Raw genomic sequence first — 16111 nt, forward strand, 5'->3', positions numbered from 1 at the left:
CTGCAGCAGGGAACGAGTTCAAATAGGCCGCTCCTGCGAATCGGGTGGAGTCTGACCAACTCCCCCTCAACGGCAGAGGGGCAGAATTGAGAGAGGGCTTTTCGAGGTGCTGGGGAGCTCAGTAATAGCTCATAAGGCCAAGTTACCTTTCTTGGATCTGCAAAGGCAGGAGCCCTCGGAGCATCTGACACAGCACAGACCAAGGCTGCTGAACTCCTTTATCTCAAGAGTGGGGAGAGAAGGGAAGCAAGTAATAAACCTTCTCTGAAAGCAAAAGTTGGTGGTAGGAGCAGGGGAAGTTTGGGGTGGCTATTCCATGGTGTTGCAGTTTAACACCAGCCAGCAACTAAGCCCCACGCAGCCGCTCGTTCACCCCACCCCCGTGGGCCGGGGGAGAATTGGAAGAGTAAAAGGGAGGAAAAACTCATAGGTTGAGATAAAGACAGTTTAATAAGTAAAGCAAAAGCCACTCACACAAGGAAAAGCAACCAAGGAATTCATTCACTACTTCCCATCCGCAGGCAGGTGTTCAGCCATCTCCAGGAAAACAGGGCTCCATTCATGTGTTAATGGTTACTCAGGAAGACAAACGCCACAACTCTGAACATTTCCCCCCTTCCTCCTTCTTCCCCTACTTTATATACTGTGCATGACATCACATGGTATGGGATATGCCTTTGGTCAGTTGAGGTCAGCTGTCCCGGCTGTGTCTCCTCCCAGCTTCTTGTGCACCCCCAGCCTACTGGCTGCTGGGGTGCTGTGAGCAGCAGAAAAGGCCTGGGCCCTGTGTAAGCACTGCTCAGCAGTAGCTCAGACAGCCCTGTATTGTCAACCGCTGTTTCCAGTGCAACTCCAAACCACAGCCCCATACCAGCCACTGGGAAGAAAATTAACTCTACACCAGCCAAAACCAGCACAAGTGGGTTTTTCCTACATAGAGAGTTGAGACAAACAGAGGTGAAGAGGATGGCGAGTGCCAAAGCAGATTTACTTGTGTTCCCACTAAACACCAGATTGACTTGACTAATACAAAGATATATTTGAGTGAGGTTTGCTGGAAATATTTCTCAGTCACTGTTAGATTTGCTCTCCTTACATACCTAGAGATATCAGAATATAGTATACTATTAATAATAATTAATAGAATAAAATGAAAGACCAATGCAAGTCCACCCTTATCAGTTAATTTTTCACAAAAAAAATATCTGGCATTCCATTGCTTATATAAAGTTTGAAAACAGATGCTCCAACAAGCAAAGGCCATGTTTCTTCCTGTCTTTCAAGTTTCCTACTTAATATTAGGCACTTAAAGACTTAAATCATGGTCATTCCTTCCTGGAACAGGAGCTGAACTGATCGACACCACCTATTTCCTTCCTTATGGGTCCTTTAAGAAACAGGTTTGCTGAAAACTCAGTGTCACTACTTTGATAATCTACATTTACTCCCACTTGGGATAAAGTTTCTTCTTGTGCCCAACCCAATACTTCTTTGCAGTGACTTAGACTGGTCTTGATCTCCACTCATGGAGAACAGGAACCTATGTGGTCCACATTTTGCTAAAATTCCCCTCTTGCACAAAAGGACCGTTAAGACAGTTAATTAGAAGGTAATCTGTTAAATAAAACATTAACAATATGTTTACAACCAAAAAATTTTAAATAATTAAAATCACTAATCTACCCAAGTGCTGGAATGCTGAGCTAGTTCATTGTGTTTGTCTTGTTTGGTTGGGGTTTTTTTGCTAGCAGCAACTTTTTCTGCTGGTGCACGGAAGTCAAGCCTTTTTATTCACAGGATTACCCTACTCAGACAGGTAAGTTTTCAATTACTATTTTCTTGCCCTCAATTAAGTGAGGTCAGACAGGAAAAAAAGTAACCTTGATTTCTAAAAATCTTATAAGAACTAACTACAGAGAGAAGAGGGTTAAAAAAAATTACTTCTAAATGCAAGGTATGTATTAAAGAAGTTTCTCTGCTCTGAAACTCCTCAATGGATCCAGGACTTTTTACACAAAATCTTGTTTGGAAAGCAAATTTGAATTTTAATTCTTGCCAGCATGCCTCTTGACAGTCAGAAGCATGATAAACTTATTTTTAAATAATTGCTTTTTCCAGTCCTGTAATGTGTTATGAAATTATTGAATAAAGCATAACCTCTGTAGAGCAACAAATCTGAAGTTTAATTTTATTTGAAGTTTTAGTAATTATCAAGCAGGAGAATCGCTCTTCTTCCAGGGACAGTATAAGGACTAAAGAAAGTTTTAATGCTATTTGCAATTAAAGAAAAAAATAAATGACTGAAATGATCTTTTCAGGCCTCAAAAAGTGCGAAATCAGTGGTTTCCCCATGGACGTTCACAACATGAATAACTAGAACTCATAGCTTCACCACAGTTAAGAGGATTGCTAACCCTCAGCCAGGGGTGAGGGCTGCAGACTAGGGATGGTTTATGTGGATGTTATTTTAGGTATCGTACAGTCTCACCCTCAAAATTAGTGCCATCGGGCATTTTAGTCAGTTATAATATTCAACTGGTTTGAGTTTAAGACACTTGCATTCTCTCAGTAACTGGTAAGCACAGTTCAGACCTGGTTTTGGTTTGGTGGTCTGTTGTTTTGGTTTGGTTTTTTTAATGGGTATCTCTCCTTATTCCTGCTTTCAAGAAGCAGTCATTTACAACAGTGTCCAGTTTGCTGCTCTGAGCCTGAGCTTATTATTCCCACGCTCTGCTACGCAACAGGAAACACAAGAGCAAAGAAGAGCACTGCAGCTTGCTCGCAGACTGCAGCCAGAATCTCCTACAAATTCTCCTGATTCACAGGGACACCAGAGGCACTTGGTGCGGTCAGTCCAGGGCAGCTGCTTAGGGGTAAGCAGACAGTGATGAAAACATGAACACAAAGCTCCACTAAAAAAAAAAAAAAAATAAAATTAGTAGGAGAACAATGGCATTCATTGGTTTCAACCCTACCCAAGTAGACATCATCATTGCCCTTGAACAGAGGCAGTCCTAGAGAGCAGAGTTTGGAAGCTCACTAGCAGCGCTTCACTGAGCCTCCAAAGGGGAATCCAAACATCCTCTCTTCAGACAGAAGAGGAGTGGAGCACACATGAGGTCACTGCACACTAGCGCCACATCTGTCAATGTTAACTACCGCTCAGAAAGTAGGAGGACAATATGCTAGTACCTCTAGCTGGGTTTCTGTTAGATCCTTGAAGGACTCTAGGAGAAACAAATAGCTTTGAAATCCAGTATTATTCTCCTTACTCTTTCTTTGTGCATGGCCAGCACCTTGCCCTGTCACTCAGCCATTAGGAAGTGGAGCTCAGGTAATCCAACAGATTCTGAGAGGAAACTGCATAGCTACTACTTCCTAGTAATGGAAAATATAACTGCAGATTGGAGTTCTAGTCAGGCTTGCCATTTTGAGTGCAGAATATTGCTCTTCAACAATGCAGCCATAAAAGACACCTAAATCCCTCTGTTTGTACAGAGGTTTGAAGCTACAGAACTTCTGATGCAAAACAAATCAGAGAACAAAGAAAATATTATCAACAGCTGGCACTGTCATAAGAACTGTAGTCAAAGGTGCAGATTCTCCAATCCAGCCAGGCTGTGATGAGCACTATACCCAGGAGGTGGCAAAGGTCATTTATATTAGTTTGACAGTGGCTAGAGACCAATTTTGTTCTTGCTTTGTTTTGGAGACAACACACACAGCCACCACAAAGGGCACACAAAGCTGAAGTGATCTGTACTTACGCAAGAGAAGCAGGTTGCAACTTGGGAATTGCATGCATAAGAGAAGCAACTTTACAGCCTGGAAGATTTTACTTACCTCTATACTGAACTTCTGCTTTCAGCAGAGGCTTTCATATTTGCAGTCTACAATAAATACTAATACTGCAGTGGGTGCTGCAACGATAAAATCATAGAATCATAGAATGGTTTGGGTTGGAAGGGACCTTAAAGATCAAGTTCCAACCCCTATGCCATGGGGTACCTTCCACTAGACCAGGTTGCTCAAAGCCCCATCCAACCTGGCCTTGAATACTTCCAGGGATGGGGATCAAATCAGTCCCCTGCTTTCCCTTACAGTGGGGATCAAGCGGAAGCAAGCAAACTCTTCAAGGAGGTTATTATAGTAGGACAACAGCAAGGTGTGCTGAAAATTCACCTGTGCTGTGTTCTCTAGGCTACACTGGCATTTTGGGCTGGCACAGAAACACGGGTCTGTCTGCCTGCAAAAAGATCAAGACTAGTGCAAGAAGTCACTGCTTTCGGGAAGGAGGTGGGGGGAAGTCCTGTGATGGTGTCATTAGCTCTGCTGTACTCCAGCAATTCCCAGCCCACCAAGTGCTTGGGCACAAAAGATGCCCATGGCACTATTTTTCCATGTCTTCTCTTACTACAGGCAGCATCAGTCTGACATCCCCCCAAATCACATGATTCTGCTTGATCACCGATTTATTCGTTACACAGTTGTGTTTACACATCCATCAGAGTAGGATTCAGTCTTGATCCAGAGACAGTCAAAGCTGGCAGCATGCCACACAGTGGGAACACCAAGCAGAACCTGAGCATGAAGCTCCTGCTTTACACAGGAGTGCCGAGAGCAGGAAACTGCTCTAAACCTCACTTGTTTCCATGCTGATGCTCTCCGAGTCCCCAGCCTCAATCCCTGCCACTCACACTGTTAAGTATTCATACCTTTAATTTATCTGCTATGCTTTTTGTGCAGAAAGAACCAGAATCCAAACTCTCATGAGTATCTCAAGGCATTCTGTTGTGCATCAGCCTTTCCCAGAGCAAAGCTGTAAACAGCTCCTAACTGTACAACCCAGAGCAGAGAATAAATACAACTGTTTGGCACACTCCCGAGAGCTTAGTCTTCCATAAGCTGCCAGCAGGCTTTTGTGCTTGGCAGAAAGGACCCATGCTGAAGACCCTTTTTGTCTTGGGACAACCAGTCATAGAAAGTCAGCACTGATGAATGCCACTCATTTTACCCTTTCTCATATGGATTTCTCAGTTAGAAGCCAAAGTTACTCCTTCATTTACCAATTTCTCTTCCTAGAAAGTCTTTGGACCTTGTTAAGTAACTAGACTAGAACACAGCAAGACCATCAGCAGAGAGTGGGCACAGAGGGCTATTTCATTGGCGGTATTGTATATGCTGTCATTTACATCAGTGTAAAGAGAGGGTCAAAGGCTACTGTTTCAGTGTGGCAAATGTATACATCCTCTTTGAACTACCATGAACTACACAAGATAGAAGTATAGGGGAGTGTAAAACAAAGGCCTGATTCTGTCCTTCCCAGGTGTGTGGTAAAAAATTAAAGAAACCTAGGAAGGCTCTGTTTTTTCTTTAAGAAAGTCTCATTCACAGGTCTTCTTGCCAGCCCTGCTCAAACACAACATAACTATGTGTTCAGAAACAAGAATAAATGAACCCCTAAAACTACCAGGTTTGCTGCTATTGCTACACAAATTTGGGCAGGAGCAGACCGTAGTCCAGCTGGATCAGATTCCATAAGGACTATCAGATATTTAATCCTTGGGCCACATCTAGGTGGAATCAGTAGGAGTGGCATAGCACACATGCATCTGAGAATCCTATTTTGAAACAGCAGGAACACAGATCCTCCATAGTCACCACAGAAAGAGAGTTATTGCGTTTGTATAATGTTCAAGCAACAGATCATATTCACACACCCGTTTAATTGCAGTTAAATACATAATAGGCACAGGTTATGCTCCAGCTAGATAAGGCAGGAAGAGATGGAACAAAGTCCTAGAGATGACATAGGGGGTCTCTGGACAAGACTAAGAAAAAAATAAAATAATCCAGCTTTCACTGTCAGAATATCACACCAACCCTTGGATCAGGACTCTCCAAGCTCTGGGATGTGACTGCTTTGGTAGTAGCTGCAAAACTTTTACTTTGTTTTGGCAAAAAAAGACAACAAACCCCCTCCCCCCAAACCCCACCTCACCCAAACACCTTTTTCACCTTCTTCCTGGAGAAGAAAGCGGGGATCTCTTGTTCCACTGAGTTACCAAATGTGTCTTCCTCTCTATTGCTCAGAAGAGAGCTGAGAATGGCCTCCACCACATGCATCTCCTTCCAGAACAAGGGTGCTCACACAAGCCAAGTTTGGGACCCCCTCCATCAGGGGCATGCTTTTATCTTCAAAGCAGCAACTGGGACTTCTGCATGGCCATACACCTCTAGGTGAAAGGCCTTCTGCCTGCCACTCTGATCTGATCTATTTCTCTGACCCACTCACCTGTTTTTTTCTACCATGTTCCTGTACAATGAAAGGAACACCCCATGAGCTGTGGTAGGCACAGGATGGACAGATCCTCTGTACATCTAGCAAACATTGATAGTAGGGGGCCTGGGCTTTCTTCACTTTCAGTAGTACGATTTTATTCACAGCTTGTACTTACCTCAGTGCTCCAACATCACAGTCTGCTAGCAAATGATAAAATACATCACCTACTTCACGCTGTTAATAAAACACAACAATCATAGAAGTATCATCTCTTCTTCATTCACTTCAAAAAGAGGAAACAGGTTCTTACCAGCTGCGCTCAACCATTACTCTAGCTGTGAATGCTTAAATCAGAATTTACCCTTTTGTTCTCAACCTCTTAATCCTTTTCCTTTTAGCAGATGATACATTAGTTCTGCCTTGTGCCTAAGCACCCTTAGGAGGGTGCTTCTAATGGATAATTAACAGCACTTGATTATTCCTCCAGGCAGTTTGACTGCATTTATTTATGAATATTGCAGCATTATGTGAAGAGTCCGGCTTGGTCAAGGGCTGGGAAACTTAAGGCAGTCTACTCAGTTGTATCCACTCCTACTGCTCAGGCATGTTCGGAGCGTTCTTCTTCTGTTAGAAAGTCCCACTGCTGCTATCTAATTTTTCAGAATATGCAGAGCTCACACAGTAGCTGATACTGAAGCTCTCCTTTCACCTGTGTCCTTGCACCTACATCTGCACGGCACAGGCTTGCAACCCCTCCATGGCAGGCATCAGAGGAGGAGGTGCCATCAGAGGCAGCCTCGCTTGAGCAGGTCCAGATCCAGCACTGCAAGGGCAGGAAAGCCTTGCGAGGTGAGGCTTCCCTGTTTCCCCACACCACAGGTCCATGCTGAGAAGGCACCTGGTCCACACAGGTGGTTTGGGCCAGCACATAAACAGTTTCTGGAGTACTTCTTTTTCCACCTGCAACACAGAGCTGCACTTCCTCCCTGACCTGAGCAGACCCGCCAACAGATCCAAAATAACAAACTGCTTCAAGCAGCCCTCAAACTTCAGGGCTGTGCCCCTGTTAGTTTTCAGGTCAACCCCAAGAGCCCAAAACCCACAGGTCCCGTTACTTTGGTCCATGCGACCCTGCTGTCATCAACAGGCTGCAGGGAGACAGCCCCGGCTGGGCTCAGCCCCTCACGGCGGCTGAGAGCCTTCCCTACGGCTACGAGGGGACAGAGCCCTGAGCCGACCCCCCACCCCCTGACGTCAGACCAATGGCCTTTTGGCGACCATTGGCAGCTCCTCAGTATTTATAGCCCGTCGGAGCGTGCAGGCGCGAGGCAGCCGTTGGCCGTGCTGTGCCACACTGCGGGGCGGCCGCGAGCTCCCTGGCGAGGGATGCTCTGGGGAATGTGGGTGGCAGCCCCTCGGCCCCGCCGCCCCTCACGGCATCGGGCCTGCTGAGGGCAGCGGCTCCTGCCCGAGGAGAGGGGAGAGGCTGCCCCACAGTTCAGCCAAGCGGGAGAAAGTGGTGGAGACGCAGTACAAAACAATGGCTCCCACCATTGGTGACGCCTTCACACGCCTCTGCGCTGAAAGCTGCCGAAGAGGAACACTGCGAGGAGGGAGGGGAAGGTGGGGAAGATGGCGTGTTCGTGGGCCTCCTCTGCCTGGAGGGCTCAATCACTCAGCGCAGGGTGATGCTAGACCTCACCTCTAGGCTGGCACCCCGGGACGAAGGACAGAATAACGTATTCACACAAAGCAGGGAAATATTACCCTGCAGAAGAGGTTGCTTAGCTGTAAAACATGATTCTTCTGGCAAGAAGGAACAGGGATTAGCTGAGAAGTATGACTTAATCCGCTCAGCCTTCTCCTGGCAAGACCGGCTATGCAACAGCAGCAGGTGCAGGACACCTTTTTTGCACGCAGGGCAGCCATGAGCAGTGGTTGAATGCAGGAACAGCTGTATCACAAACAGTGGAAACCAACACAAGCAATTAGATGACAAGCGATTTTATTTTGCAAAACAATCACTATACAGCAACAAATACAATTGCAAATCGGATTGAAAAACATGAACTACCTACCACCAGCCATTCAAGAAATGCCTCTTTTATGGTAACAGGCTCTAGAATTATCAGAAAAAACACAGGTTTGTAACAGCAGACTGTATTCCTTGACATCCCAGCATACAGCATGTTTATTTGTTGGCTTTTTCTCTTTGCTAAAGTTGAAGTGGCTTTTATACGCTTGACTTTTCCAAGTGTGAAACTAATTTACCTTCCTGCAGTGGGAGTTGCTGGAGTTGCAGAGGGAGTTGCTTTAGCAACCTGACTAGTGAGTGCACTCGACACACGTCTAGGCTAGAAATCTACCTGTGTCGATTTTCATAGCAAACGTGATCTACTCTTCAAGGCATTTGCCTTCGAAGGGACATTTGTACTTGGGTTTTGAACAGTATTTGGTCCAGCATGGAAAAAACTTCTGCTCACATGTGGTAGTCCCCACAGGCTGCCTTTCGACTCCCTTTGGGTCGTGTATATAGGCAAACTTAGATTTGTAAGCAGTCACGATGAGGTTACTACTGTACCTTAGCAGAGCGTTGAATGGATAATACCATTTACTGCTGTACAGTGGAAATATACATAGCCCTTGTGGGCACACAATTTCCCTCATCAGTATTAGTTTTTCCTTTACTGTTGCTGGACAGAGGTTTGCTCAACTTTGATTTCTTTCTGCTTGTGGTTACATAGAAACAGAACTCTGCAGATGGGGCAGAAGTACTTTTTCTTTTGTCTCTACAACTTGATGGATGATTAATTTGGGGCTCTCCCCTAGCTATCCAAACAAGGTTTCACTATTCCTTTTGTCTGGTTATCTCTGCTTTGTTACAGAGTTGGGTCTCAGGCACCCAACATACCTGCTGGCTCAACATGCCTGTGGAAAAGAAACACAACGGATGCAGTTTCCAGGAAGCTGGCTCCATCTTCTTTAGTGGGCATTACATATTTACAAAACAGTTGTGTTCAAAACCAACACTCTTCTTGAGAAGTTAAGATTAATATGAGCTTTTTCAGTGAACATCTAGAGTCATGTAACATAACTTGTTTTTGTGTTTGGTTTTTTTTACTTTTTATTTAACAGCACAAAACTCTTGATTTCTTTTCATCTAACTCCACAGCGTTCTAGGATTCTTTCTATGGAAGGATGATTACGATTACAAAGGTCTTTGCTTGAACCAAGACAAGAAAGCTCGTTTTAATGCATGAAATAAATGACTTGGTGTGTTACACCACTCTAACTTTGGACTCATAGGTGGATTAACTAAGCTTCATTTTCTAAAGTATGTCAATTTCAAACACAGAATAAAAAAAGCTTGAGTCACAGGTTAACACTGTTCTGACGAGCTGGCATTCAGCTTCAGAGAAGCTGAGGTTCAGTAGTACCATAGACTCTCTCCCACATTGGCAAAAGGCTTAAAAAAACCGCACTGCAAGGCTAATTTATATTAATTGATAGTATGATCAGAGCAATGTAATATAAATACTGTTTTGTTGTTTTTTCTTTCTGTCTGTTGTTTTTCTGGAAAAAATGGGAAGAGGCTTTTGATGCACCTCACTTGACACTGTTTCCATGTGAATTCTTAGGATTATTCTAAGCAAAAGTGTAACACATACAAGGCAGAAATCGGAATCCTCCAGATGCACTTAGTATGCTTCTAAACTCACTGTCCTTTGTATAAAACAACCGACTTACAAACAGTATTAGGTACTTTATAGCGTGGAAAAGCTTTTTGCAGAGCTGAAATGTCATGTGTGGGGCTGTTAGGAGTTCATCTTCAGTAACATTTTTAGAGATGTAACCATTTTGTTTTGTCTTTGTACTGCTGTGACAGCTTAGCCAAAATCCCCCTTTGGTCCACTGAATATTTACTGTCTAGTAACTGTGTATTTACTACCTGAATTTAATGATGGGGAATCCTGTGCTATTAATTATTAGAATACTTCTCCTCAGACATAAAAATCTTCCTATGAGTCTTCTCAGATCAAAGCCCAACACACACACGCACACATACAAACTAAGAAGGAAAAAGAACGGATCAAAAGCTTCCAACACACAATGTTAACCTAATACATGTATCAAGTATAGCTCAACTGACAGTGCAAAGTTTAGTTAAGAGATTTCAAAAGGAAAAGATCAAACAATCTGCAAGAATGTAAACTGGTCATTTAATAACGTCTACTGTACATATAGTATCAGCAGATTATCCGCTGATGAGTAATACTACCATATTACCTTCAGTGTTCTCTTAGTGTCCATAAGACAGTGAAGGAGTTCTCACAGGTAACTCCACTAGATCGGTTGTTTATGTATTTCTGCCCTTCATCTTTTATGCACACTTTTTCTTATACTTTTTATAGTCAATATGATCCCACTTTGCTCAGATTTTAAGATGCCCTATTTATTGATGAATCACTATGGCAACCCAGTTTAGGGAGATCATTTTATTTAATCATGTACTATAATTTACAGGCATCTCTGTTGTGTTTATCACTGTTATGTGAGTGCCTGAGTGTATACATAAGACATCACTGAAGGAGTGGAAACAACAAATTAATCCTTTTTTCTGTGTTTCAACTTTAGCAAAAGAAAAAAATAAATAAATCTAACATTCACCGTTACTACAGGAGTTTAAAAAAAAAAAAAAGAAAAAGAAAGAAGAAAAAAAAAAAAGCCAGAACCAAACTATTGCAGATTTTTTAAAAACCCAGAATCCAAACTCAGCCATCTTTGGAGACCCTTTTACAGACATCTGGACCCCACAAAAATCATATACCTTTGTGAAGAAAGGGAGAGAAGGGAAGAGTGAAGGAATCCTTTTTCTAGCATCACAGAAGAGACTTGCATCTGGCACTAAAACAGGGTCACGGCTTTTAGTTGTTACAGAAAGCAACTTCATGCTAAAATTTTCATCTTTTTAAAATGTATTCTTATGAATAGGGAAAAAAAAACCCTGCTAACATCTACTTTTACATACCTAAAATTGCAACACCAAAGGGTGCAAGAGACACAGATACTGTGAATAAAGTAGAATATTCAAGTATATGAGGAGGGCGTATCACAAATGGCCACAGAGAAATATATATATCTATAATACTGTATCAAACAGATGGAAAGGATGTGAAACCGATGGTGTGTACACAAATCTAGCCGCTTAACCAACTTTCTAATCAGACACAAGTCCATTGGGTTGGAAGCGCTTGCTTCCAACAGCTTTTTTACATCACTTCCCCAAGCATGGTTCAAATGTTTTCAACTACTATTTTTAGTTATTAGTTAAATAATTTATTGGCTTTTCAGCTATACACTGACAGAATTAACCAGGTCCAAAAAATGTTAATAACTTAATTCAACTTTTGTTCTACTCATTTATACAAAATAACACATTATTTTTAATTAAACTTGAATTTCTCTATATGCCCTTCCTTCTGGTAAGCAGACTGTTAATTCAACCTGTAACAACTTACAATGGGCAACTTTTCTTTTTTTATTTCCCCATCTATCAACAGAACAGTGAAATGAGCAACTTGGGATATTAACAAGGCTCTTCAGAAAGAGGTGGATGGCCTTCAGGCACATGAAAGGTAAAAATGCATTTTATCATAGTACGGTACTCCATGCAAGACAGAGCAGAGCAACAATAATTGTCCAATGTAACATACTGCAGTTGTATACCCATATAAAGCCAGTGTCTTCCTGTTGTAAATGGAAATCAGGCCAATTTCTGCATTTATTTAATTTTTTTGTTGGTTTTTTTTTTTTTTACTGTATGGTAACTACAAGTCTTGGGATGTGACTTTATTTTAGACATGGTAAAGAATGAATGTAACACCTGCTCTGAGCCCATTCCTGCCAAGAGCTCATGCCTAAATATTATTACTTCATACAACGTAAAATGAGCAAATTCATAAGCCCTGCTTAGCGAGGGCTGCCGTGACATCTTCAGCGAGGGTAGCAAGCTGGGGCGATTCAAGCAGGTTGATGCTTCCAGAGGATGAGACGTTGCTGAGTCTGCGTGGCGAAGCCACGCTGGACCTGCCTGGTGACTGCGTGATGATCTCAGCCCCGTGATCGACACGGGCTTTAGCATGCTCTCTGAAGTTTAGCTTCTGGCTGTCAATCTGCTCCAGGAAAGCAAAGAATTTAGCACATTATATATTCACCAAAATATCTTGTTATAGATCATCATCTGGGTCTCATTTTGTTTACTTTTAAGAACCCTTACAAGGATTAAAGCTTCTTCACTCATTAGAATAACTGAGACTGAAGATTTTTTCACTTTTTAAATATATATTGGCTTACTATGTTACATTCTCTTACTGTTTCTGTCTCTGATGGATGTCTTAATGAGCAGTACCATTGTTCCTAGCTGTATGAATTTAAAAGACATTTTATGGGCATTGTGATTTGTTTCAAGGAAAAAAAAAGAAGACTGAGGGAGGATCTTATCAATATTTGTAAATACTTAAAGAGAGGGGGCCAAGTGGTTGGGAAGTCTTTTTTCAGTGGTGCCCAGTGACAAGAGGTAACAGGCACAAACTTGAACATAGGAAGTTCCATCTAAACATGAGGAGGAACTTCTTTCCTTTGTGAGTGCCAGAGCACTGGAACAGGCTGCCCAGAGAGGTGGTGGAGTCTCCGACTCTGGAGACATTCAAAACCTGCCTGGACACCATCCTGTACAACCTGCTGTAGGTAACCCTGCTCTGGCAGGGGGGGTGGATAGGTGATCTCCAGAGGTCCCTTCCAACCCTGACCATTCTGTCATTCTGTGAAATGTCTGTGGAGTGATCTTACTTTCAAGACATCTTCCTCCTGTTTCACAAAGCAGTTCTCATCCTCTGCGATACCTGTACTACAAACTTATTAGATCATACCTATGCTGTACAATGGTCCCAATCACATTTAGGGGGAAAGCCGGGGCACAAACTACAGGATGTTTTACTTTAAGATTCACTCTCAGCTTAGATACACATGTGAGATGTGAGACTGGCCATTCCAAAGGGAATAAATGGTATGTGAGTGTGCTCAAAGGAGAACAAACAGATGTTTCCTACTCAGTTCAGAGTCATTGCTGAATTCACAGCTTTAATAATTTCACTGGGCCAGGGGCACGGTGGTAGCCTTTTCTCTGACAGCTGTCCCCTTACCTTGACGTTACCACCGCCAGGTACATGGTGGGCATTTTCCAGTGAACCAACTTTAGCCTGAGCTTTTTCTTTGAAATCCAGTTTCACGCTCTCAATTTTCACACGCCCACCTCCTACACAGAAAAAGGAAATACACATTAAGAGGCCGGAATGGCTCAGGAGAAAGTTTGACCTGATGCACACGGGTGCATTCACATTACTGGCCTTTTACTTGAGATCTAATGGTTTAGAGAAGCACAGAATACCACACTGCATGTTCAGTAAAATGTAAAATCTTCAACGCATATTCAAACTGTAAGCATGTGCTGCAGCCCTATCGATTTTCATGGGATTTAAGCACATGCTTAAGTACTTTGCTGACTTCAATCTGCATTTCAGTATCTTATCAAAATGACATCATGCCACAGCAGCATCCTTCTGCATTATTTTTTTATTGACTCTCTAAACTCAGTGGTCCCATACCTTTATGTCTTTATGTATTAGTTAAGAATATTATTTTTATTACCAAAGTGTATTTGCTTTCTCTTGGACTATAAAAGAGAGTGGTATCATACATGATTTCTCCGTCACATAACAGGATTAGGTCTTTGCTTCGTCCCACATCCCAGAAACTCCTACAATACCTGGCTTGTGGTGGATATTCTTAAGCGAGCCACACTTGGAAGTCACATGACTCAGGTCGATCTTCTTGGTTACGATTTGTACCTGTCAAAAGCACACATGCAAATTACAGGAATGAGATGATATAAATAAAAAGCCAAGCCCTGCAGAGGAAGAGCCCAAGCCTCTACTGGAAAAGGAGAGATGGTTAGTAGAAAACAGACCATGCCACAAAGGAGGAAACACCTGGATTAATACAGCAAGCTTCCTTCTCACCTAGGGAAATGTCAGAGCTGGGTTAAGCTTTACTATTAGCAAAATGAAGAGGAGGACAGAGCAGATCAGCTTGTGGGTTCTTCCTAAAATGTTTCTGAGCAGCAGGACCTATCCCGTTTGCTTCTGCTCTCGAATGTGCATCCTGGCAACTAGAATATTTCAGTAACTGGGGTTTTTTTTTCCCTCTACCATCTGTTTCATATGTTTCTGCATGTAAATATGGTGTGCATTTCAGCTCAATCCACTATGGGGAGTCTGATGAATCTACGAATGTGACTTCTGCAGCTGTACCTGAGCTGGCTGGTGTTCAGCCAGCTGGCTCAGTGGTGCTCATCAGATAGCAGTGGCATCGTTCTGCTCAGCCAGGCAGCAGCACAGGCACCCTCCCTCCTCCGGCTGCTCTGTGCCCTGCTGCCGGCCGCGTTGCCATGACTGCGCTGAGCCCAGCTCAGGAACAACCACAGAGTGACACTCCTGCCTTGCTTCATTTCAACTAGCTCCCAGATGCAGCCCACAATCACAGTGACTGTGTTAGCAGGTCTTAAGAAGTTGCAGCCCCTCCAGGCCAGACACACAGGATTACTGCAATGCCACAACGCTCACATCACCAGCAATGACTTAAACTAGCACTGGTGGTTGTACTGAATCTGTTTGGATCAGACGTGCCCACACCGTCAGCTCTTCCATCAGAGGGGTCAGAGCCACCTTAAGCTATTCCACCGTGACTGCTAGAACTAACAGGTGTCTGGTCAAACCCTGGGCGACCTCAGTTTGTTATACTGGAATAATGCTGTGCCGTTAGCATTAGCACTCAGCATGCTGGCTTATCACACCCTCTCTCTGAGCTTTCTTTGTCCTTATGTTTTATTTTTCTTCTTCCTCTCAGGTGAGCTGAGGAAGGACTGATGCACTGGAAGATACCCAACTGTGAGGCTGCAGTCTCACTGTGAGCTGGAGTCTCTTTCTGGAAATTACTTTCTTGGCCCGCTCCCATGAAAGGCACTGAACCATTTTGGCTCACACTGGACTTTCACTGTCAGCAGTCAGTCAGCTTTTAGAGATAACCCTTTTCCCACCCATGTTCTAGAAACATGTTGTGCTCTGTGGAGAAAGATCAGGAGGCCACCACTGCATACACAGGGCTCACATGACTACCAGACCAGACTCACATGTGAAACAGTAGCAAGAGGGAAAGTAGTGCTGAGAGGAAGGGAGACAGAGGGGTCTAAGCTGTGCAAGGTGGGTCACCACAGTGGAGATGCCTGTTCACAGGGTGTCTGTACTACTTACATTTCCTCCCCCTGCAGAATGTTTGATGTTATCTCTGGAACCACACCGGGACTGAATATCGCTAAAATCGATCTTCTTGTTTAAAATCCTAACCTAAAAGGAATCGGAGGTAACTTACTATATACCGTACACACACTCCACCAGGCTGCAGGACAGAGGAGCCAGGGTAATTTTTCCTCCTGCTGTGACTCCTTTTTCTGGCACTTGTATTAAAATATGAGAACATAAACCACATTAATCTCTGTGCTTAGTATGTTAACAGCATGTGTAAATGTACTACGCTGCTCTTTTTTCTGTCTCACAAAGTGGTGGTGAAATACAAAGGGGAAAGCTTTTATACTGGGAGATAAGAGAGGTGGTTTTTCTGAAAAGCTCAAAGAACTCCTTGCTTGCCTGGACTGGACATAGTCCTTGGACAGCCTGTCCTAAGCTCTCTTGAGTGATGGCCAGTGTTTCTGCT

General features: G+C 43.3%; 2 protein-coding genes across 4 annotated transcripts in view; both read right to left on the reverse strand.

Moving 5' to 3' along the window:
- The window catches only part of UNC80 (unc-80 homolog (C. elegans)), a 140700-nt gene extending 133292 nt beyond the window's left edge, over positions 1–7408 (reverse strand). Inside the window, 1 exon segment of the mRNA XM_009887601.1 lies at positions 7275–7408. Coding sequence (XP_009885903.1) covers positions 7275–7408 — 134 coding nt within the window.
- A 3594-nt stretch (positions 7409–11002) lies between these two features.
- MAP2 (microtubule-associated protein 2) overlaps positions 11003–16111 on the reverse strand; it is a 68190-nt gene continuing 63081 nt past the window's right edge. For 2 of the 3 annotated variants that reach the window (XM_009887579.1, XM_009887578.1), the window contains 4 exons: positions 15652–15744; positions 14109–14190; positions 13486–13598; positions 11003–12456 (listed from right to left, as the gene is read on the reverse strand). In XM_009887579.1, the coding sequence (XP_009885881.1) occupies positions 12241–12456; positions 13486–13598; positions 14109–14190; positions 15652–15744 (504 nt within the window). In that variant the 3' untranslated portion in view covers positions 11003–12240. The remainder of the gene's footprint in view (positions 12457–13485; positions 13599–14108; positions 14191–15651; positions 15745–16111) is intronic. The other variant, XM_009887580.1, reaches the window with a different exon arrangement.

This window comes from Charadrius vociferus, unplaced genomic scaffold, assembly GCF_000708025.1.
Source record: "Charadrius vociferus isolate BGI_N301 unplaced genomic scaffold, ASM70802v2 scaffold136, whole genome shotgun sequence".
Lineage (NCBI taxonomy): Eukaryota > Metazoa > Chordata > Aves > Charadriiformes > Charadriidae > Charadrius > Charadrius vociferus.